Genomic DNA, 22,237 nt, shown 5'->3' with positions numbered 1-22,237 from the left:
TTAGTTTGTGGTGGAAGGTGTTTGCCAAGAACAGACCCCCCTCAGCACAAACATCCACAAGGTATTGTCCATTCTCATTCACTCCATCCACCCCCCTTTTCCCAACCACACCACCAATCTCCCTGCTTCCAACTTTTGCATTCATATCTCCTAACACAAGAATTCTTCTTTCACTTCCAAAGTTTTTAAACACTGTCCTAAGTCCTCCCAGAATCTCTTCATCCCACTCATGCCTTTCCTTCCCTTATCATTCACTGGTGCATATACACACACCCATGCATACCTTACTATCCCTATCTTCCCCGTCATCCACACTATCCTCGAACCACACCACCCATGCCCATCCACTCCAGCCCACACTCATGGGGAGGCCAATAACACACACCCGTCTCCCCCTTCACCCCCTCCTCCACAGCCTCTCCTCGCCCTTACTCCCACACTCCCAAGCACCACTACCTTTCATATGCATCTCACTCACTCTTAATACATCAACCTTTCCTTTCTGGAATTCGTTTATTATCTTCCTTCTCTTCCCTTCCTTATTCATCCCATTCACATTTATACATGCCACCCTAAGGAGCTCCTCCCTCCTCCCCTTCCCAGGGACAGATGGAGACCCCCCTCCGCCCGTAGCCACTTTTCGTCCACCCCAAGAGGGGCCACTGGCAGCTGGCAGGGCTGGCGCAGTGCTCATTCCCGGAGGGACACAGGGCACCAATTTGTCTGGAACAAACATCACTAAATGATAAAAAGGATAAAAAAATTATTTTATTCCATTAACATAATATAAACCTCTTGTGGACTTTGCAGTTTGGCATCAATCCAGGTAAAATAGATGAATAAGTTAATTTGCCTGGCTAAGATCCATGTTGATGAAGTAATAATAATCTTCAGAAAAAAATGCCAGGAAAAACATGATATACCAACTGTAAATTTATCAACTTCAAAAATTTACTTACATACATATCCCATTACATTGACATACACAGGGCCGGATTTATAAGTGGGCAAAGGGGGTAATTGCCCTGAGCCCCCCTGTAATACAGCCCCCTCCACCCCAACCCAAGGACTTCCTTTATAAAAAAAATTCATTCCTTTAAAACAAAATTATTTCATTCATTTGTAATGTAAATTATAAATATAATTCCTATGTTGAAGGCCCCTCGAACGTGAAGTGCCCCAAACCCACCCCAGGTCTAAATCCGGCCCTAACGTACAAACCGATTCATACACACACATATAAAAACTTGCATGAACCCTTTATGTATGTATATATGAAAGTACATATGTCTGCTTGTGATTGCTTTTGCTACACACACACACATACACACAAACACACACATATAAAAACTTAATGAACCTTTTATCTGTGTGTATATTTGAAAGTACATATGTATTGTTCATCATAGAAAAGGCTAAGCATTTCTATGAATTCATGGAACTGAAAGAGCCATGAGAATTCTTTATTGGTTGGCTCCAAAAGTTTAAAAAAAAAAAAAAAACATTGCATCAAGAAACAAGATGTGTGGTGAAAAAAATTTGGCTGACATGGACGCTGCAGAGAAGTTTGTCAACAAATTTCGTCAGCTCGTTTATTTAATCTATTTTCCCTTGTATTTTGTAGATTATCGTTCATACGAAAATTTTTATTTAACGACACTTTTAAAGTCCCATGATTTTCAGATAAAAGAGACTTATTGTACCATTTCCATACTTTATCTCTTAATTACTTAGTACCGTTTAAATACTTTATCTCTTCCCCCAAAGCCTCCTCCTCCTCCTCGTCCCCCAAAGCCTCCTCCTCCTCCTCCTCGTCCCCCAAAGCCCCCTCCTCTTCCCCCAAATCCTCTTCCTCCTCCTCCCCCAAAGCTCCCTCCTCTTCCGAAGCCGCCTCCTCCTCCTCCTCTTCCAAAGGAGCCACCTGTGGAAAGAAGAAAAGGAGGAGTTAGAAAGCATCATTACTAATATTATTACTACAACTATAATTACAACTACTACTACTACTACAACTACTTTATACTAAAAATGATGGTTACAAAGTGCCTAGGGAATGCCAGAAAGCCGTTTACTGTTTTTACGATCTATAAAAGGCTTAGTAAATGATCCTCAAGAGTGGGAAAGAGACCCAAACCCTGTCCAACCCCATAAGAGAGAGTAAGGAGGATAAATGAAGAGATGAAGGATTTACATGCTGAGAGAGAGGTACAGAGCAGTCCTTTGTGGCAGACCTATTTATAGATGGTAGTGTTGCTGGCCGAATAAGAGGATGCTGCAAATGATAAGTAACTACAATCAACACACGCACACACTAGCATCACATAAAAGTCCATGGAAGGCCCAGCAACTATAGATACGGAGACAGGGCCATACAAGTAGAGGGTAAAGTTTTGAACTGGGTCAAGGCGTGGCTTAGCAATAGGAAGCAAAGAGTGCAAATCAATGGTAAAAGATCTGACTGGGGATGTGTTACGAGTGGGGTCCCACAAGGTTCGGTATTAGGTCCACTTTTGTTTATTATTTATATCAATGACTTAGATACAGGAATTAGTAGTGATGTTAGTAAATTTGCAGATGATACCAAGATCGGTAGAGTAATTGAGTCGGATCAGGACGCTAGTATACTCCAAGGTGAACTCAACAGATTGTATGACTGGGCGGATAAATGGCAGATGGAGTTCAATGTAGGGAAGTGCAGTATTCTGAGTGTAGGTAGGAACAACCCCTCACATAACTATTGCTTAAATGACACTCTCATAAGCAGGTCTGGGTGCGAGAGGGATTTAGGGGTCTTAGTGAGCTCTGATCTCCGCCCAAGGGCACAATGCATTCAAGCTAGAAATCGAGCTAATAGGGTACTGGGATTTATTTCAAGGAGCGTAAGCAACAGAAGCCCCGAAGTCTTCCTCAAACTATATTTAGCATTAGTTAGACCTCATCTTGACTATGCAGTTCAGTTCTGGTCACCTTACTATAGAATGGATATCAAAATGTTAGAATCGGTGCAGAGGAGGATGACTAAGATGATTCAGGGGTTGAGAAACTTGCCATACGAGGAAAGACTCAAACAGTTAAACTTGCATTCTCTAGAAAGGCGAAGGGTGCGTGGAGACATGATCGAGGTTTATAAATGGATGAAGGGCTTTAATAAGGGAGACATTCATAAGGTTTTGTTGGTAAGAGAACCGGGTAGGACACGAAGTAATGGGTTTAAACTGGATAAATTCAGATTCAACAGGGACATAGGCAAAAATTGGTTTACTAACAGGGTGGTGGATGAGTAGAATAGGCTTAGCAGTCATGTGGTGAGTGCCAATACAATTGTCACATTCAAAAATAGACTAGATAAATTCATGGACAGCGATATTAAGTGGGATTAGATACACGGGAGCTTAGGGTCAAAGGAGCTGCCTTGTACAGGCCTACCGCCCTCTTGTAGACTCCTGCGTTCTTATGTCCTTAAGTGTAGCTCAAGGCCTGTATACTACAACAAGGTAAATGCACACAATATATACAATACCCACCTCTCCCTCCTGGAAAGTGAAAAAGGAGGAAAAAACAAATAAGTGAGAGAATAAAAAGTTCCCCTCCCATTTAAATTATGATAAGGAACGGAAAGCAACTAGGTTAATACACACACACACACACACACACACGATACCCACCTCTCCCTCCTCTTCCACCACGCCCACCGCCCCGTCCTCCTGGTCCGCCCCGGCCGCCGCCCCGCCCCCGGCCGCCGCCCCGTGACTTGTTGCCTGGCAAGAACATGTGCAGCGGTAGCAGCTTGGCGGGGTTGATATAGATCTGCGGAAAAGAAGAAAAATAACAATGAAAATGAACAGGTGAATGGTAATATGTGATCAGGATATAGAGTAAGAATAATAACAATAGTGAATAATATAAGTGATAATGACAATACATAATAACAAAAATAATAACAACATACAGAAAAATTATGCAAGTTATAGACATATTAATAATGATAATAATAACATAGAAGGAATAAAAAAAAAATGGAAAGAAATGAAAAGAAGGGAAGGAAGAAAGATGAAAAAATATCCATACCCTTACCCTTCCATACCCCCATGCAACATACCCACACACACCCAAGGATCGGTGTTGGCTTCGATTATGTTTGTAATATATATTAATGACATGACAGAAGGGGTGACAAGCTATATGAATATGTTTGCTGATGATGCTAAAATAATGAGGAGGGTGGCTAATGAAGATGACTGTGTAGCCCTGAGCCAAGATCTCGATAGAATAAGCGAATGGTCACGCAAATGGGAAATGACACTCAATACAGAGAAGTGTAGCGTGATGTAGTTTGGTAAGAGCAGTAGACGAATATCGGGGAACTACTCTCCGAGTAATGTAAGAATCATGAAAAAAAATTAAGAAAAAGATCTGGGAGTGATCATAACAGACAAGTTATCCTTTGGAAAACATATAGACCGGATAACTGGGGAAACATACAATCTTCTTAGAAACATAAAAGCAGCATTTCATATTTAGATGAAGAAATGGTGAAGAATCTAATAACATCAATGATACGTCCAAGACTGGAATATGCAGCATTAGTGTGGTCACCTAGATTGAAGAAAGAAATTAGAAAGTTGGAAAGAATACAAAGAGCAGCGACTAAATTACCGGAAACTCTGAGAGAACATACTTATGAAGAAAGACTGGAGAAATTGGGACTAACAACACTGGAGAGAAGAAGAGAGAGAGGGGACCTAATAGCATTGTACAGGATACAAGAGGGATTGGAGAAATTGGACAGGGAAGACCCAGTGGAACGTGACAGAAGTGTGACAAGAGGCAATGGTAAGAAATTGAAGAAGAGCGACTGTAGGAGAGACATCAAGAAATACAGTTTTCCATGCAGAAGCATAACAACATGGAACGGACTTGACAAGGAGATTGTGTGTGCAAAAACGATTCATGAATTTAAAGCCAAACTGGATAATAAGCATTATGGAGACGGGACAGCACGAGCCTAGTACGGCTCTTTTCCCGTATTTCACAACTAGGTAAATACACACATACCTTTGAGAGCTTCTCAAACGAGGAAGCCTTAATATTCTCATCCAGTTTAACGGACACAAACTTCTGCATCGGGCTGCCAAAGATTTCATCCACTTTGCCAATCTGTGAGGCAGAAATAAAAGTAGTAGTAGTATAGTAGTAGTAGTAGTAGTAGTAGTAGTAGTAGTAGTAGTAATAATAATAGTAGTAGTAGTAATAATAGTAGTAGTAGTAGTAGTAACAATAGTAGTAGTAAAAATAGTAGTAGTAGTAGTAATAGTAGTATGCATAGTGACAGTTCATGGCACAAATTAACAAAGAATGACCTCACTCAGTCAGTAAGGAAGCATAAGTTCTTCTGAGTCAAGAGGTATGGTAACTTTTTGTGATTTTGTTAAGTTAGGATAAGTTTGAGGAATTTTCAAACACATGATGGCCAGCACCTTATGATATAAATCAAGAAAGAATAACCTCACTTTGTTGTATAGAAAGTATCATCAGTAAGGAAGCATACATGAATTTTCAGAGTCAAGACTGTTTTGGATTTTGGTATGTTTTGTTAGGTTAAGTTTAAGGTATCTTCAAACACATGATAGCCAGCACCTTATGGTATAAATCAAGAAAGAATGACCTCACTTTGTTGTATAGAAAGTCTCATTAGTAAGAAAGCATATATGAATTTTCAGTCAAGACTGTTTTGGGTTTTGTTATGTTTTGTTAGGTTAAGTTTAGGGTATCTTCAAACACATGATAGCCAGCCCCTTATGGTATAAATCAACAAATAATAACTTCACTTTGTTGCATAGAAAGTCTTATTAGTAAGGAGGCATATATGAATTTTCAGAGTCAAAACTGTTTCAAGTTTTGTTAGGTTTTCTTAGGTTAAGCTAAATTAAGTTAAGGGTATCTTCAAACACATGATAGCCAGCCCCTAATGGTATAAATCAACAAAAAATAACCTCACTTTGTTGTATAGAATGTCTCATTAGTAAGGACGCATATATGAATTTTCTGAGTCAAGACCTATAGTAACTGTTTTGGGTTTTGTTGGGTTAAGTTTAGGGTATCTTCCAACACACGATAGCTAGCCCCTTATGGTATAATTCAAAAGTGACTTCACTTTCTTGTATAGAGTCTCATTAATAATGAGATTTTCAATACAACAAAGTCAGTCATTTTTTGTGGATTTATACCATAAGGTGCTGGGTACTTTATTTTTTTTATTTTTTTTTTTTACAGCAAAGGAGACAGCTCAAGGGCACAAAAAAAAAAAAACAATAATGAAAAAAAAGCCCGCTACTTGCTGCTCCTAAAAAGCTAACAGAGTGGCCAAAAGAGAGGTCAATTCTGGGAGGAGAGGTGTCCTGACACCCACCTTTTGAAAGAGTTCAAGTCATGGGCAGGAGGAAATACAGATGAAGGAAGATTGTTTCAGAGTTCACCAGTGTAAGGGATGAAAGAATGAAGATGCTGGTTAACTCTTGCAAACGGGGTTTGGACAGTATAGGGACGAGCATGAGTAGCAAGCCGTGAGCAGCGGGGCCGAGGGAAGAGGGGAGGCATGCAGTTAGCAAGTTCAGAAGAGCAGTCAGCATGAAAATATCAATAGAAGATAGAAAGAGAGGCAACATGGCGGTGGAATTTAAGAGGTAGAAGACTTTCAGTATGAGGAGAGCTGATGAGACGAAAAGCCTTAGACTCCACTCTGTCAAGGAGAGCTGTGTGAATGGAGCCCCCCAACACATGAGATGCATACTCCATGTGTTTGAAGATACCCTAAACTTAACCTAACCTAACCCAACAAAACCCCAAACAGTTACTATAGGTCTTGACTCAGAAAATTCATATATGCTTCCTTATTAATGAGACTTTCTAAACAAAAAAGTTAAGTCATTCTTTGTGGATGTACCATAAGGGACTGGTTATCATGTATTTGAAGATACCCTAAACTTAACCCAACTTCCCCCAGGGAGGACTCCCCTTCTGGCTGCCGACCTGAGAGGTGTCTTGATAACTCCTCGAACCTTTTTCTGATCAATTTCTGCAACATTCGCGGTCTTTGTTCTAATTATCATTCTGTGGAACACCTCTCCTCCTCTAAACCTCACTTTCTCTTCCTCACTGAAACACAGGTTTCTGAGGCTACTGACAGCAATCTCTACTCTGTTCCCTCCTACTATCTCTATTCTAAATTTTAATCCAAAGCTGGATGTTGCGCCTACATGCACAATGACATCACTTGCTCTCGTGCCCACGACCTTGACTCTTCTGAATTTTCCACCATCTGGCTAAGACTTCATTGTCATTGTTGCTAAATACATCTGTGCTGTTTATCTCTCACCTAATTCTACTAACTATGTAAAATTCTTTGACTACCTAACTCTAAAGTGGAGCACATCTTGACCCACTCTCCCTTCGCTGAAATCTCCATCTTGGGAGATTTCAATGTTCACCACCAGCTTTGGGCTTTCATCCTCTTTCACTGACCAGCCTGGTGAACAAGCCTACAACTTTGCTCTCCTCAATGACCTAGAGCAGTTGGTTCAGCACCCTATACATATTCCTGACCGTCTTGAAGACCAGCACAACATACTAGACCTCTTCCTTGACTCTAACCCTTCTGCTTACCCTGTCAAACTGTTCTCTCCGTTGGGTTCCTCTGATCACAACCTTATTTCTGTATTCTGTCTTATCGCTCCTGTACACCCTCTGGACCCACCGAAGAGGTAATGCTTCTGGCATTTTGCTTCAGCTCGGTGGGACAACCTGAGGATGTACTCTTCCGATTTCCCGTGGAATGATTACTGCTTCCAGGATAGAGACCCCTCTGTGTGTGTCCAGCGCATCACAGAGGTGATTGTCTCAGGAATGGAGGCATACATTCCACGTACTTTCTCTCCTCCTCACGCTAAAAAGCCTTGGTATAATCATGCTTGCTCTCGTGCTGTCAAAGATAGAGAGGCAGCTCACAAAAGGTACCAGAGCCTTCGAACTCCCGCTAACCATGACCTTTACATTTCTGCCCGGAATTGTGCCAAATCTATTCTTCGACTTACCAAAAACTCCTTTATCCATAGCAAATGTCAACACCTTGCTTTCTCTAATTCTTCCAGAGACTTCTGGCACTTAGCCAAAAATATCTCCTCCAGTTTCACTTCTTCCTCTTACCCACCTCTTCTTAACCCAGACGGCAGCACTGCGGTCTCTTCTATCTCTAAGGCTGAACCCTTCACTCAAACTTTCTGTAACAACTCCACTCTGGACGATTCTGGGCATATTCCTCCTACTTATCCCCCCTCTGACTCCTTTATGCCTATTATTAAGATTCTTCATAATGATGTTTTATATGCCCCCTCTGGCCTCAACTCTCGGAAGGCTTATGGACCTGATGGAGTGCCTCCTATTGTCCTTAAAAACTGTGCTTCCGTGCTGTCACCCTGCCTGGTCAAACTCTTTCGTCTCTGCCTGTCAACATCTACCTTTCCTTCCTGCTGGAAGTACGCCTTTGTACAGCCTGTGCCTAAGAAGGGTGACCATTCCAATCCCTCAAACTACAGCCCTATAGCTTTACTTTCCTGTCTATCTAAAGCTTTTGAATCAATCCTTAACCGGAAGATTCAAAAGCACCTTTCCACTTCTAACCTTCTATCTGATCACCAGTATGGGTTCCGCAAGGGGCGTTCTACTGGCGATCTTCTTGCTCTCTTAACTGATTCTTGGTCACCTTCTTTTAGCCATTTCAGTGAAACTTTCTCAGTTGCGCTAGACATATCGAAAGCCTTCGATAGAGTCTGGCACAAGTCTTTGCTTTCTAAACTGCCCTCTTTCGGATTCTATCCTTCTCTCTGTTCCTTTATCTCCAGTTTCCTTTCTGGCCGTTCTATCTCTGCTGTGGTAGATGATCACTGTTCTTCCCCTAAACCTATTAACAGTGGTATTCCACAGGGCTCTGTCCTATCACCCACTCTCTTCCTGATATTCATCAATGATCTTCTTTCCATAACAAACTGTCCTATCCACTCATACGCTGATGACTCCACTCTGCATTATTCAACTTCTTTCAACAGAAGACCCTCTCAACAGGAATTGCATGACTCCAGGCTGGAGGCTGCAGAACGCTTAACCTCAGACCTTGCTATCATTTCCAATTGGGGCAGAAGGAACCTTGTGTCCTTCAATGCCTCAAAAACTCAATTTCTCCACCTATCAACTCGACACAATCTTCCAAACACCTATCCCCTATTCTTCGACAACACTCAGCTGTCTGTCACCATCTTCAACACTAAACATCCTTGGTCTATCCTTAACTTAAAATCTCAACTGGAAACTTCACATCTCCTCTCTAACTAAATCAGCTTCCTCGAGGTTGGGCGTTCTGTATTGTCTCCGCCAGTTCTTCTCCCCCGCACAGTTGCTATCCATATACAAGGGCATTGTCCGCCCTCGTATGGAGTATGCATCTCACGTGTGGGGGGGCTCCACTCACACAGCTTTTCTGGACAGAGTGGAGTCTAAGTCTCTTCATCTCATCAGCTCTCCTTCTCTCACTGATAGTCTTCTACCTCTTAGTTTACCCCGCCATGTTGCCTCTCTTTCTATCTTCTATCGATATTTTCACGCTGACTGCTCTTCTGAACTTGCCAACTGCATGCCTCCCCCCCTCCCGCGGCCTCGCTTCACGCGACTTTCTACTCATGCTCATCCCTATACTGTCCAAACCCCTTATGCAAGAGTTAACCAGCATCTTCACTCTTTCATCCCTTATGCTGGTAAACTCTGGAACAATCTTCCTTCTTCTGTATTTCCTCCTGCCTACGACTTGAACTCTTTCAAGAGAAGGGTATCTGGACACCTCTCCTCCCAAAATTGACCTCTCTTTCGGCTACCTCTTTGGATTCTTTTTGGGAGCTGCAAGTAGCGGGGGGGTTTTTTATTATTGTTTTTTTTGTGTGCCCTTGAGCGGTCTCCTTTTGTTGTAAAAAAAAAAGAAAAAAAAATCTGTTAGGTTAAGTTAGGGTATTTAGTTATTAGGTAATTAAGTTAGCATAAGTTTAGGGTACCTTCAAACAAATGATAGCCAGGTCCTTGTGGTATAAATCAACAAAGACTGACCTCACTTTGTTGTATAGAAAGTCTCATTATTAACCCCTAAAGGACAGCTAGTGGGAATAGGCGCACCTAACATCACCATAGCCAATCCAGGATTCAGGACGTTTCCTAAGTAAAAGAAGGTAATGTTATAATTGTATTTCGTAAAGAATCCTTATAACCAAAAACTAACTAAAATTATAAGTTTTCTTTTTCTTGAATACAACATTGAATAAACAACAGAACAATAATATGAAAATACATATACTCTGCTGCCAGATTGTCATACTCAGAGCACAGTATTTAACGGTTTCTGACGCCTAACTATTGCCAAGAAACATCAGAATCTAACTTTTTTAACGATAAATGTAAATTAGTTTCATTATTGGAGCCCAGAAGACAGTTCGGGGGTAGGAAGTTGGGAAATATAATCGGCTGAGTACGACAATCTGGCAATAATCTGTGGCCGAGGCAGCAGCAGCCCGCCATATTACAGGTATCAGATACCTAAAATAGTAAACTTTTACTGCGCAAAGCAGGTGATGTCACTTATTGTGACTTCGTGAGCTTTCATATTTATCTATTTGTGTATATTTCATGGTGGCAAAACTTAAATTACTAGTTTCATTTTTACTTGTGACAAGAATTTGTGACGGTTTTATCACAATAGAATTTCACTCTAATAAGTGAATCAGACCACAGAAATATTACCAGTGTGTGTATGAATGAATACAAAGATAAGTACATACTTTGATGTCTAGGATGTCTCGTGGATCATTAATAAATAAATACAAAATATCTGGAAAGGCTACTCTTTAGCCTGCTACCGGCTATGGCTGCCAAAAAAGTCCCTCCGCCAAGTTTGTACGCCCCCATTTGGTGATTGTTAGGTACGCCTATTCCCCCTCGTGCGGGGAAAGGCGGGTGCAGGAATTCCCGTCATCCACTTTCCCGCCAAGATTTGTACTTCCCAACAACATACCTCCACCATGATGCAACCAAGGGACTTCTAGTTTCTTTCAAAATGTAGATGAAAGATTGATGGTTTGTAGCACTATGAATTATTTTGTTTTGTCTGAAATTGCCACGTAGGGCATTGAAGAGGAAAAATATTTTCCCAAATTTTATCAACACGGCACACACTCTGCAAGCAGAAAATCGCCCTCTACCCGCTCTTTAGGGGTTAAGGAAGCATAAATAAATTTTATGAGCCAAGACCTATAATAACTGTTTGGGGTTTTGTTAGGTTATGTTAACCGGAGGGAGACATGAGCCTCAATAGGCGTCTCTTAAACGATCCTGCCTGTGCCACCACCGGACTCAAGGACATTCACTAACAGCCCCCTAAAACTGAAGTCTAAAGTGGCAACAATAACCTCAGCCTAAAAAATAAAAATAAAAAATAAAAAGCCCAAAGGCACCATAGCCATACTTGTAAATTTTTCTCAACTCTCAAAGTTCCCATGGAAAGTTTCCTAGTTCAAAATTACGGGGATATTTTACAACCATATCCCCCCACACGCACCTGCTCCTTGTTCTCCATGTAGATTGGTGCGTTGAAGTGAGGGACATCCTTGTGGGTCACGTTGCACACCAAGTCGCCCTGACATGTGTGCATGACTTCCCCGAACTCAAAGACCTGTGAGGAGGAAGCTGGTGTGAGGAATACGTGCAGACACTATAAGCCACCTTTTCAGCAGCCCCAAAACACCCAAGACACAGAGGAGAAAGAGGACAAGATAATACAGAAGATTGTAGAAGAGGAGGGACAGAGGTAGGGCACCAACAAATATCAATGTAACAAATTTCAACCCAGTAGCAGCGACAGGCCACACTTTTGGTTTTGCCGCGTACCAGCGACAGGCCACACTTTTGGCTTGACATAAACCACCCAAAGTAAAAGGTGCACAAACTGATGACAAATGCATTGATACAGGTAACTCTCGATTTACGCGAGTTTGGTTCACGAGTTTTTTAAATAACGCGGGATCCAAAATCCAAATAAATGTTTAATTTACACGTTTTTCCACTTATATGCGATATTTTATGGAGTGGCCACCAGATGTCTCATGCAACTGGACTCACACAGCGCCGCAGCCACACAGCTGAGCTCAGTTCTTCCCGCGCGCCACTTGAACAACAATACAGCACCCACGCTGCCACGCAACTCAACAATAGGGGTGGGCAGGTACCGGTACCAGTACCGGTACTAACAGTACCAGTACTAACGGTACCAGCTATACGGTACGGTACTGGTACCAGACTGTTCGGTACCAGTACCAATACGAGCCAGTCGCTCATGGTGTCCCTCATTTCTTCCTCACACGAGTGAGCCTGAGACTGAGTGACTGAGTGGATATCTCGGTGATATGGATATTCTCTCTCTCTCTCTCTCTCTCTCTCTCCACTAAATGAAGTGAATATTTATTTTTCGATAGAAACTTACCTCTTGTTTGATTTACATTGTTTTTGATTTACGCAACCTCTTCAAGGACGCAATACTCGCGTAAATCGAGAGTTATCTGTATCTATATAATGATGTGCATGAGTGCTGATTTTTCTCATTAATTTGCTTAGGAGACTTTAAGAAAAATGATCCCCGCAGCTACTGGGTTAACCTTTTCTTCCACAGTCACTCACTTCGTCTGGGGGTCCCTGGTCGTACCTGCCACCGCCACCCCAGCCCCCTTGGAAACCTGCGGATGAAACGAATGGTGAAAAAGGGGAAGGAAATTGGAAGGTTCAGTGTAGTAAAAAATTGGATAATCTGTAAAGGAGAAAAATGTAAGATTAACCCCTTAACAATGCCACTGCCGCTGGCGTTATATAATTTTTTCTGACGAGGGCGATGAGCATGACGTTAGCGTCAGAGAGCGAGAAGCTCTCTGGAAATTGAATGGCGTAACTATGTACATGTCGATGCTAAGTGACTAACTGGCACCTTTTTTGCCCCTTAAACAACTCCGTGATAAAAATAGTCTACAGTTCCTGCCTACGCATCATGGCGTCTGCAGAGCGATTATGTTCCTTCAGCCAATCTGTTTCGGCGGTCTTCCTTTAGTTTCTGCTCGTTGTGTGCATGCTGACCATAGTCTTGACACCTCCACTGATATACCTGATGTTCTAGATGAACCAATATCTTGTTCACAGGAGTGTTCAGAGGAGTGGGCAGCGAAAGTTGGAATTTTGGGGAGTCATGATTCCATCCAAACGGTCAGTCCAAATCATAATCTGATTTCACAGTTGAGTTACATAGATGATTTTCTACAACTTTTATTCAATGAGATTCATTCCAGAATGAAAACCTACAAAAATTATATTTTCGAGTTTCACTGCAACTTTGACTCTCTGTGGGCAGTAAATTTCCAGGTCAAAAATTATAAACTATATTTTTCAGACTCCATCACGATAAAATGAGCAACTTTTCTTCAATAAATTTTCCTGTATGTCGCACCAGTAAAAACTTGGAATTTTGGGGAATCATGGAATTCCAGCCAAATGTGACAACCTAGAAAGAAACGGATTTCACATCAGGGTGCGCTAGAAAATTTACTATAAAAATATCTTTTATGACTTTATCTCAGTTTCAAAGTGTATTTGTCGATGACTTTTGCGTTATGGGGGATCTCTCGAGAAAAACCTTTGCGGTTAGGAGGGGTTAATGAACTGAACTTTTACTACATAGAGAATAATGAGTGCATAAAAAAATAAGTATCAGAGGAGAACATACTTAGGGATAATAATTAAACAATTAAAAATGTAGCTACATGAATTGCCACTGGATGGAAAAAATTATGTATGATGAAAAAGGAAGTAAAAAAAGGTAAAAATAAAGATAAAAAACAATGACAGCTTAACTCACCTCCACGACCTCCGCCTCCTCGGCCACCACCACCACCTCGGAACCCTCTGCCTCGCCCTCCACCTCCACCTCGCCCTCGGAAAGCCATAGCTGCTGGGAAGAAGGGGGAGGTTAGTCTGAGATCATCAATGTCACCTAGAGCTATTTCTAGTCCACTTCAGTACAAAGGCTTTTTCTGACACCTTCCACTTCTCTCTTTAGACCTAAAAGTACTCCATCTTGGTCAGGTAAATGCTATAACTCCATCTTTTGGCCACTCTTTTAAACTTTTTTTATAGAGGCAGCTAGTGATTTGTGGGCTTTTTTTTCTCATTATTATTTTTTGCTGCCCTTGAGCTGCTTCCTTTACCATCCTCCTCAAGACTGACGCACATTGACGAGAATGGGATAAATGCTGCTACTGCATGGTATACGTATTACAGGTAAATAGTGGTGCTGTATGGAGTGACATGTTGATGTCGGTAGGCCACAAACACAACAGGAGTTCTGATAGCTTTTAACCCTTTCATTGCTAAACGCTCGCAGCGAGCGTTAGGCGTATTTGCTGGTGGTGCTAAACGCTCGCTGCGAACTCCAGCCGCACTCAAATCTCCCGAGTATGAGAGTATTCCAACACTATTTCTCACAAACAGGATTTTCAATTGAGTGGGTTCTTCACTAAATTTGGTGGAAAATCATATCAGCCCAGCGTGGAAAATCTACGGACGAGTAACTGGCCGATGTTCTTGTCCAATATAGCGGTATTTTTGCATAGCTTCACCTATCACCTGACTGATTCTTTGACCAAATAGTTATAAATATTGCAGTTGGCAATACTACCTTGCCAGAGGCCCAGAACCTCAAGGAGCGATGTCCGCAGTTTCCTCAAAATGGCTGATCATCCCGCACGCACTGACGTAAGTGTTCACATTCACCACTCCCTGAACGTGCATGTACCTTCGCAGGAGAGGCATACATAACTGACTCCTATAGATCTGGGCCTCCTCTTTCCAATGGTGTTTTTGGTTTTTAGCTGTGATGAATAGTTTTTGAGATACAGAGGTTAAAAGAGACCCCCCCATTGGGCTGCCCAACTGCGCCTGAGGGGATAGTTGCATCCCGCACCACGTGCAAGGAAAGGATTAAGAAAACTTGGAGCGAAAGGGGGCAGATTCTGCCACGGACATGGTTCAGTTAGGTTAAGCTAGTACATTAATCTCAAAATAACACATGCCAGATGAGTTTCACTATTTAGACTCAATTTCTGCTCTCAAACTTGTGGAAAATTCCCTCCTTCTATCAAATACTGAGAAGGAACACGCAACCAATTACACAGGTATAGTTTAGACTCCACAGCGATAGGCAGAGCATAGAGTGAAAGGGATTTGGGAGTGTTAGTGAACTCTGACCTAAAACAAAGGAAGCAATGTATTAGTGCAAGGAATAGGGCTAACAAGGTATTAGGCTTTATTAACAGGACGGTAACCAACAAAAGCGCAGAGGTCATCCTCAAACTATATTTAGCGTTAGTTAGGCCACACTTAGATTATGCTGTCCAATTTTGGTGCCCACACTACAGAATGGACATTAACTTGCTAAAATCATTCCGAGGAGGATGACCAAGATGATTCAGAGGCTGAGGAACTTCCCATATCAAGATAGGCTGAAACATCTCAACTTACATTCTCTAGAAAGACGAAGAGTGCAGGGAGATCTGATAGAAGTATTCAAATGGGTCAAGGGTTACAACAAAGGCGATATAATTAAAGTACTGAGATTTAGCCACCAGGATAGAACACGCAGTAATGGATATAAATTAGAAAAGAATAGATTTAGGAGGGAAATAGGCAGGCATTGGTTTAGCAATAGGGTGGTGTGGGAATGGAACAGACTCAGCAATCACATAGTGCGTGCAGGGACGATAGCTTGTTTTAAGAGTAGACTTGATAGCTACATGGACGAGGATGACAGGTGATAGTGGGGAGGAATCTGAAGCTGCCTTGTGTAGTCCAGTCGGCCTCGTGCTGTCTCCCTATGTTCTTATATGTACCAATGGAAGCACACCCCAAGCATACCCCAGGACTCGACAGGACGAGTAAATACCTGCTCTAATATCCTTCATGCCCCTATAATGTCTACTGTAAACACTAGGGGTGCACCAGATAGTGAAATTTACTATCCGGCCGGATACCGGATAGGTTTGATAGTTTAACAATATCCGGCTGGTTAGTTACTGTTGCAATGATTGGACATCGATAGATACTACTAAATGATAATGGTTATGAGGTTTTTCTTTCCCATGATTATTATGGTGAATCATAAATAAAGTATGTAATTAGGCCCTAAGCAAGCCATACAGTCGTATACCCATCACTGACATGTATAACTATAAGACAGCCGCCCCATACTTGTCACTGACACGTATGGGACGAGATTGACTCCGTTCTCACCAGGGGCCGGATTCAGAAAGCAGGTTGCTATACGTCCACAGTGTTATGTAGCAATGTGGATTTAGCAATTTCTTAGCACCCTGTGTAACAATGGAATTCAGTATTGACGTTGACATTGCTAAGCCAGAAGTCCCGCAAAACGCGAGAAGGTAGGTGATTGGTCGACGTCAGCGATACGTCATCGATGCTTACACACGATTGGTCGGCACCCTCGCCGCCTCGCCCCAGTTGAACATTGGCTACCAGACGGGTAAGATGTGCCACGCTCCGCTCTCTTCAGCCTATAAGGGTAGCTCACTAAGCTTTTGTTTTACCCACAATGCACCGCGGATGACGTCACACATGTAAACAAATGGTGCTTGGCAACAAACTGGTTCACTTCACTATGTTCTCACCGTAGCGTACTCAGTGAAAATGGTGATTTGTGGTGTATATGGGTGTTACAGTGGCTCAGCTGCGGAAGGTCGTCAAGGTGTTAAGTTCATTAGGTTTCCTAGAGACAAACATACCTTGAAGAAGTGGATTTTGGCCTGCAAACGAAAAGATAAAGTGAAGGTGAAGTCTGCGCGGGTGAGGTCCAAATGTAATGCCCCGACGAGCTTATTTTCCATCCTTCCTATTTCTCAACACGGCCTCTGCATGTATCGAAATAACACGAGAAATTAATCAAGACAAAGTGAGGGTATTCCCCGGCTGCCTGGGATTGAACCCGCGACCAGCGTGACGGGAGAGCCACTCCTTACCGAGTCGGCCAAAGAGGTACCCCACTGGCTAAGTGGGTTATGGGAGGCTCGTTCATCAGGCCGTCGCCGCACTACACGGCTTTCCCCCCTATGTAGATTAATTTCTGTGTGTTGACAATGTCCCTTTGAGACATAACTCCACAATGTCCCTTTGAGACATACCTCCAACTCTTCCCATTTTCTATTACCCTCGGAGCATGGGCCATCCTACCTGTTACCCCTTCGGGGAAACTCAACAGAACTGCAGGAGAGGATGCCAACCGTATGCCACCAGTGTAATGCCCCGACGAGCTTATTTTCCATCCTTCCTATTTCTCAACACGGCCTCTGCGTGTATCAAAATATCACAAGAAATTAATCAAGACAAAGTGAGGGTATTCCCCGGCTGCCTGGGATTGAACCCGCGACCAGCGTGACGGGAGAGCCACTCCTTACCGAGTCGGCCAAAGAGGTACCCCACTGGCTAAGTGGGTTATGGGAGGCTCATTCATCAGGCCGTCGCAGCACTACACAAACATTTTCCATAAAAGTGATAACATTAAAGAAAAGCCAATAAAGCTCTATAGTGAAAGTTTGGTAAAGGTAAATTCATTTAGTTAAAAATTTCCGTAAATATTATACAATATATATGTATGTATAAAAAAATTACTTCCATTATATATGACAGGATTAGGTACCCCTGCAAATTAAGTTGTAGAAAACTAATGTTAATAAAAGTTAAGAAAACGTAAGCGTCGATGGTAAACAGAGCAATATTTCTGCAGCTTGTTTACCATGTTTCTCACATTATTTATATTATTGTATACTATTAGCCAACACAACAGCTGCCTAATTTAATTACTTATCCTTAGCAATCAAAATAGCGCAAAATCTGACCATGAATAAGAATAAATAAGGGTTTTCTAGTATATTTTATACCGTGAGAGCAGGGTGAGAGTGAACCAGATGACATACCGCAGTCATGATGTCATCGATGACGTTTCAGTGAGCTATCCTTATAGTATATAATCCTTGTGCTCACCCATATCATCTAGTCAACAGTAAAACCACAAAGTCCAGATGAGTGTGTTTTCTCCTAGCTCTGTGTTCATAATAATAATAATGATAATAGTAAGAGTAATAACAGCTTTATTTTCCCCGCGAAGGCATAGCAGGATCTACATCATACTAATACACTAATAACACAAGGGAAAAAAAAAAAAAAACATACTACTGTGTGTGTGTGTGTGTGTGTGTGTGGAACATAGTCTCATAGATCACCCCTTCTGTCTGTCATTGAATAAAGGATTGTTCTGTCACAAATATATTTCTCTTCAACCTGAATATTAATCAAATATTATCTGTGTCTTTTTAAGGTAATTGTCAACTTATTTTGGTTTTGCAATTATCCGGTTTATCCGGCCGGATACGAGAACTATCCGGCATGGACACCGAATACCGAATAACCATCAATATCCGGCCGGGTAGACTATCCGGTGCACCCCTAGTAAACACGTAGAGCTATACCGGTATGGGTGTGTTAAGCCCTACAGGCTGGCTATCGCATACAAATGATGCAGCAGCGAAAATATGCATGCCGTGATTCACTGTCAGTACAAGCTGATAAACGTAGCCTGCCTTATATGATTCTTCATAGTTACACACAGACGTGGATGTACTTGGAGCTGTTAAATGTTACCCTTAGTTCAAGTGGAGATGCTGTGGACGGTGCGGAGTAAGTATTGTCAGTAAACAATATTCCCAGCCTTCTTCTTTTGGAGTTTTATGGGGCTAGTTAGGCTGTGGGGCCACAGTATATTCCCAGCCTGCCGCCCTGCGCCTCCCACGCCGCCGCGATGTAAACAAGTGACCACGTGTTGGCGCGGCAAGTGAGGATAGCCAGTGTTACCAGAAGGGATATTCATATCGATGTGTGGGAAATGTCTGTAGATGCCACAGTACGTTTTTCCAGTACATTTTGAGTCTTCTTCTTAAGTTTCTGCGTATATCTTATGGGGGAAACAATGCGAATGAATATATTATAAACAAAAGAAAGCCTTGCATAACAGTGTGAGGATGTGGTAACACTGAGTGCGGGCGGTTCTTGCTCTTGCTCTTGCTGTACAGGTGACCCGTTGGAGATAAGCAGAATGTGTTTGAATGGAGAGTAACAAACAGAAATGGAGAGGGGTTTGAGTGGGATGTAAGAAAGTGGAAGAATGTGATAGAGCAAGTGGAAGAATGAGATGGAAAGAAAGGAAACTCTCGACTGGTACAGGGAGAAAGAGGCCCCAAAGTGTGAGGTGTGGTATGAGGGAAGCCTGGGAGGTGATCTTTTCCGTGCTAGAGCGTAGTGTCTGGATGTGAATGCAAGGAACTATAGATGGTCTGAGTCCCGCAGCAAAGTGTGCCATTACAGATGTGTGACAGGGGTGTGGACGAGACTGTGCGCAGCATGTAGTGCTGGAATGTAAGAAGTATGACAGGGAGAGAACGAAGATGATGCATGTGTTTCTGAGCGAGATGGGACGTGGAGTAAATGGGAGCTGGAAGGGAGTGGATGGTGCTGCTGCTGGGGCTCAGTGAAGAGACGAGTGGACGAGTGATTGAGGCAGTGAAAGAGTTCTTGGAGGGCATGTGGCGTGCAAGATGTAGGGAATGATATCTTGCCCCGAGAACATAGACTTCCCGCATGTTTTGTTTTCTTTACAAAGGCCTGGCTGGGGAGAAATCCCTAACCACCTGTGACATCAAGATCAAGATCGTGGAGAGTCAGGCCTTCGCATCGGCACAACCTGTAAAAATAAAAACAAAACAAGCAGTATCCATTACAAATCTTCCAATTCCCTATTTCTTGCACACCACATCTTTTCCAGAAAACTCTTCATGGCTTCTATAATTCTATCATTTGCTTCGGCACTCAGTCCCAACAGCAGCAGCATCGATCCATTCCCTCTCTGTTTTTGCAATCCTCCCGGCCACATCCCAGCCCATCTCACTCAGTGCCACCCTCATCATCTCCGTCCTTTCTATCCGGTACCTCCCACTCACCAGTATCACATGCGCGACAGTTTCATCCACACCCCTGTCACACATCTGACACACTTTGTTGCGGGACTCAGACCACCTGTAATTTCTTGCATTCACATTCATACACTGCGCTCGAGCTTGGAAGAGAAGATCACCACCCAGGCTTCCATCATACTGTTGTGCTGGAAGCTTCCCCCGGCGTCCATGGGCCTCTAGAAGGCTCCGGGAGGACCGAGCAGGAGGGCGGGGAGCAAGGCGAGCCGTCCGCGCCCCTCGGGGCGCGGCCAGACGCCAGGCGGGAAGTGTTGCCTACTCGCATATATTTTTTTGCTACATGTTCTTGTATGATCTAAAATATACTGTAACATTCTAGACTGTTCTGGATATATATAGGAGAAGAGGGCGAGAGAGGCCCAGTCCCAGTCTTAGTAAGCTAGTGGCCAGTGAAGAGTCAAGAGTGAATTGTACTATTAAGGAAGAATACTAAACTACAGAAGCTGTGCAAGATGTTTACACATCTCCCTCCCACGGAGTCTTGTGACGGCGACACGGAACCCAAGTATACGTCCGGCATAACACTGGCGTCAGGAGTGTAGCCATTTGTTTTTTTTTCGCCATGGAGACTCGTTCCCAAGCTGCCCAGAGGGACGACATGTTGACTGAACTTTTGGAAGCCTTGAGACTACAAGGGGAGAAACAAGAAAGAGCATAGCAACAACAAGAAAGAACACTCCAAGAACTCAAAGAACAACAAGAAAGAGCACACCAAGAACTCAAAGAACAACAAGAAAGAGCTCAGCAACAACAAGAAGGAACAGTCCAAGAACTCAAAGAACAGCTAGAAGATCGCTTCACGGGATTACAGCTACAGCTAAAAGCAGTACAAGATGGAAGTGAGTCAGTGCGAAGAGAAATGACTGATGTGACCACGAACTTGGGACAACGCCTGATAGAAGTGGAGAAAGAACACACAAATCTTCAACAAGAGATGGAGGTGGTACGGGAGACGACACATAAAGAAATATTAGAAGTAAGTGACAGAGTGAAGACCCTTGAAGACTGCTTGGCTGGAAACGGACAGCCAGTGCCTGCAGGGGCTAGTTGTACCCAAGATGCTTCTCCTACGCAAGTCCGGGGTAGTTTGAGCCCTGTTTCGCCTGAGTTTATCCCCGCAATAAGTTCCGCCAGCCCCATGAGTCTCCTGGGTTCGCCTGTTAGAAGGAAGCCTCAGGAGTTTGATGGCAAGGTCTCCTGAGAGGCTTCCCGCGCTCAGTTTGAGCTGTTGGCAGCTCGGAACGGATGGGATGACCAAGAGTGCGCGGTACAGCTGGCCACTAGCCTGAAAGGGGCGGCGCTGGAGGTCCTTGCTCAGCTCGACAATGCGACAAGGGGCAGCTACAGCGGGCTGGCACAAGCGCTGGAGCAACGATGTGGGACCAACCACCAGAACGAGCTCTTCAGGGTCAGGTTCAGAACCCGCAACAGGAGGAGCGGCGAGTCTCTTCAGGAACTCGCTCAGGACCTTGAGAGCATGGCGCACAAGGCATACCCAGGTGCCACCCCTGACCTGCTGACGGTTTTCCTGCGTGATCAATTCGTCGATGCCCTGGACAGCCCTCAGCTGAAGATACAAGTGAACCAAGCTAAGCCAACATCAATGCAGGAAGCTCTGGTACGTGCCATGGAGTTTGAGTCCTTTGTTAGGTCTCTATAGCTTGTCAAGGTTCAGGGACGACTCGACTTCTGGCTTTAGGGCACGTTAGGGCGCTGTCAGCGACACAGACAGGTTCCAAGGAACGTGCTGGTACTGCGAGAAGGTTGGGCACGAGGAGAACGAATGCTATAGGAGGAAGAAGGAATATGAAGGTGGCGCTAAGAAGAAGCCCAGAGAAGGACCCAAGTGCTGGACCTGTGGAGAAAAGGGGCACTGGAAGAATGAGTGTCGGAAAAATGTGCCCCCAACGAGGGACCACCACTCGGGAAACTAAGAAGGACTGGTTCACGGGGGCAGCGACCAGTCTGTCCTGTACATGCCCAAAAGATATCAGTGTGCAGGAGAACCACCATGACAAGCT

The 22,237-nt window shown here is 43.3% G+C and overlaps 1 protein-coding gene across 2 annotated transcripts; it reads right to left on the bottom strand.

Annotated features, from left to right (window-relative positions):
* Window positions 1-755: 755 nt before the first annotated feature.
* On the bottom strand, window positions 756-19,029 carry LOC127009390 (probable H/ACA ribonucleoprotein complex subunit 1). 2 transcript variants are annotated; one of them, XM_050882463.1, is made up of 7 exons: window positions 18,832-19,029; window positions 13,982-14,074; window positions 12,760-12,815; window positions 11,645-11,758; window positions 5,053-5,154; window positions 3,663-3,804; window positions 756-1,921 (listed from the first exon to the last, which is right to left on the bottom strand). In XM_050882463.1, the coding sequence occupies exons 2-7, from the start codon at window positions 14,067-14,069 to the stop codon at window positions 1,731-1,733; spliced, it is 693 nt and encodes a 230-aa protein (XP_050738420.1). In that variant the 5' UTR covers window positions 14,070-14,074; window positions 18,832-19,029; the 3' UTR covers window positions 756-1,730. The 2 variants fall into 2 exon arrangements, with proteins under 2 accessions (XP_050738420.1, XP_050738419.1); XM_050882462.1 differs by having other exon boundaries at window positions 13,982-14,071; window positions 18,832-19,027.
* Between the last annotated feature and the right edge of the window lie 3,208 nt (window positions 19,030-22,237).

This window comes from Eriocheir sinensis, chromosome 40 (genome assembly GCF_024679095.1).
Source record: "Eriocheir sinensis breed Jianghai 21 chromosome 40, ASM2467909v1, whole genome shotgun sequence".
Lineage (NCBI taxonomy): Eukaryota > Metazoa > Arthropoda > Malacostraca > Decapoda > Varunidae > Eriocheir > Eriocheir sinensis.
Note: the sequence above shows the minus strand (reverse complement) of the source record. Positions and strands in the feature narration are given on the sequence as shown.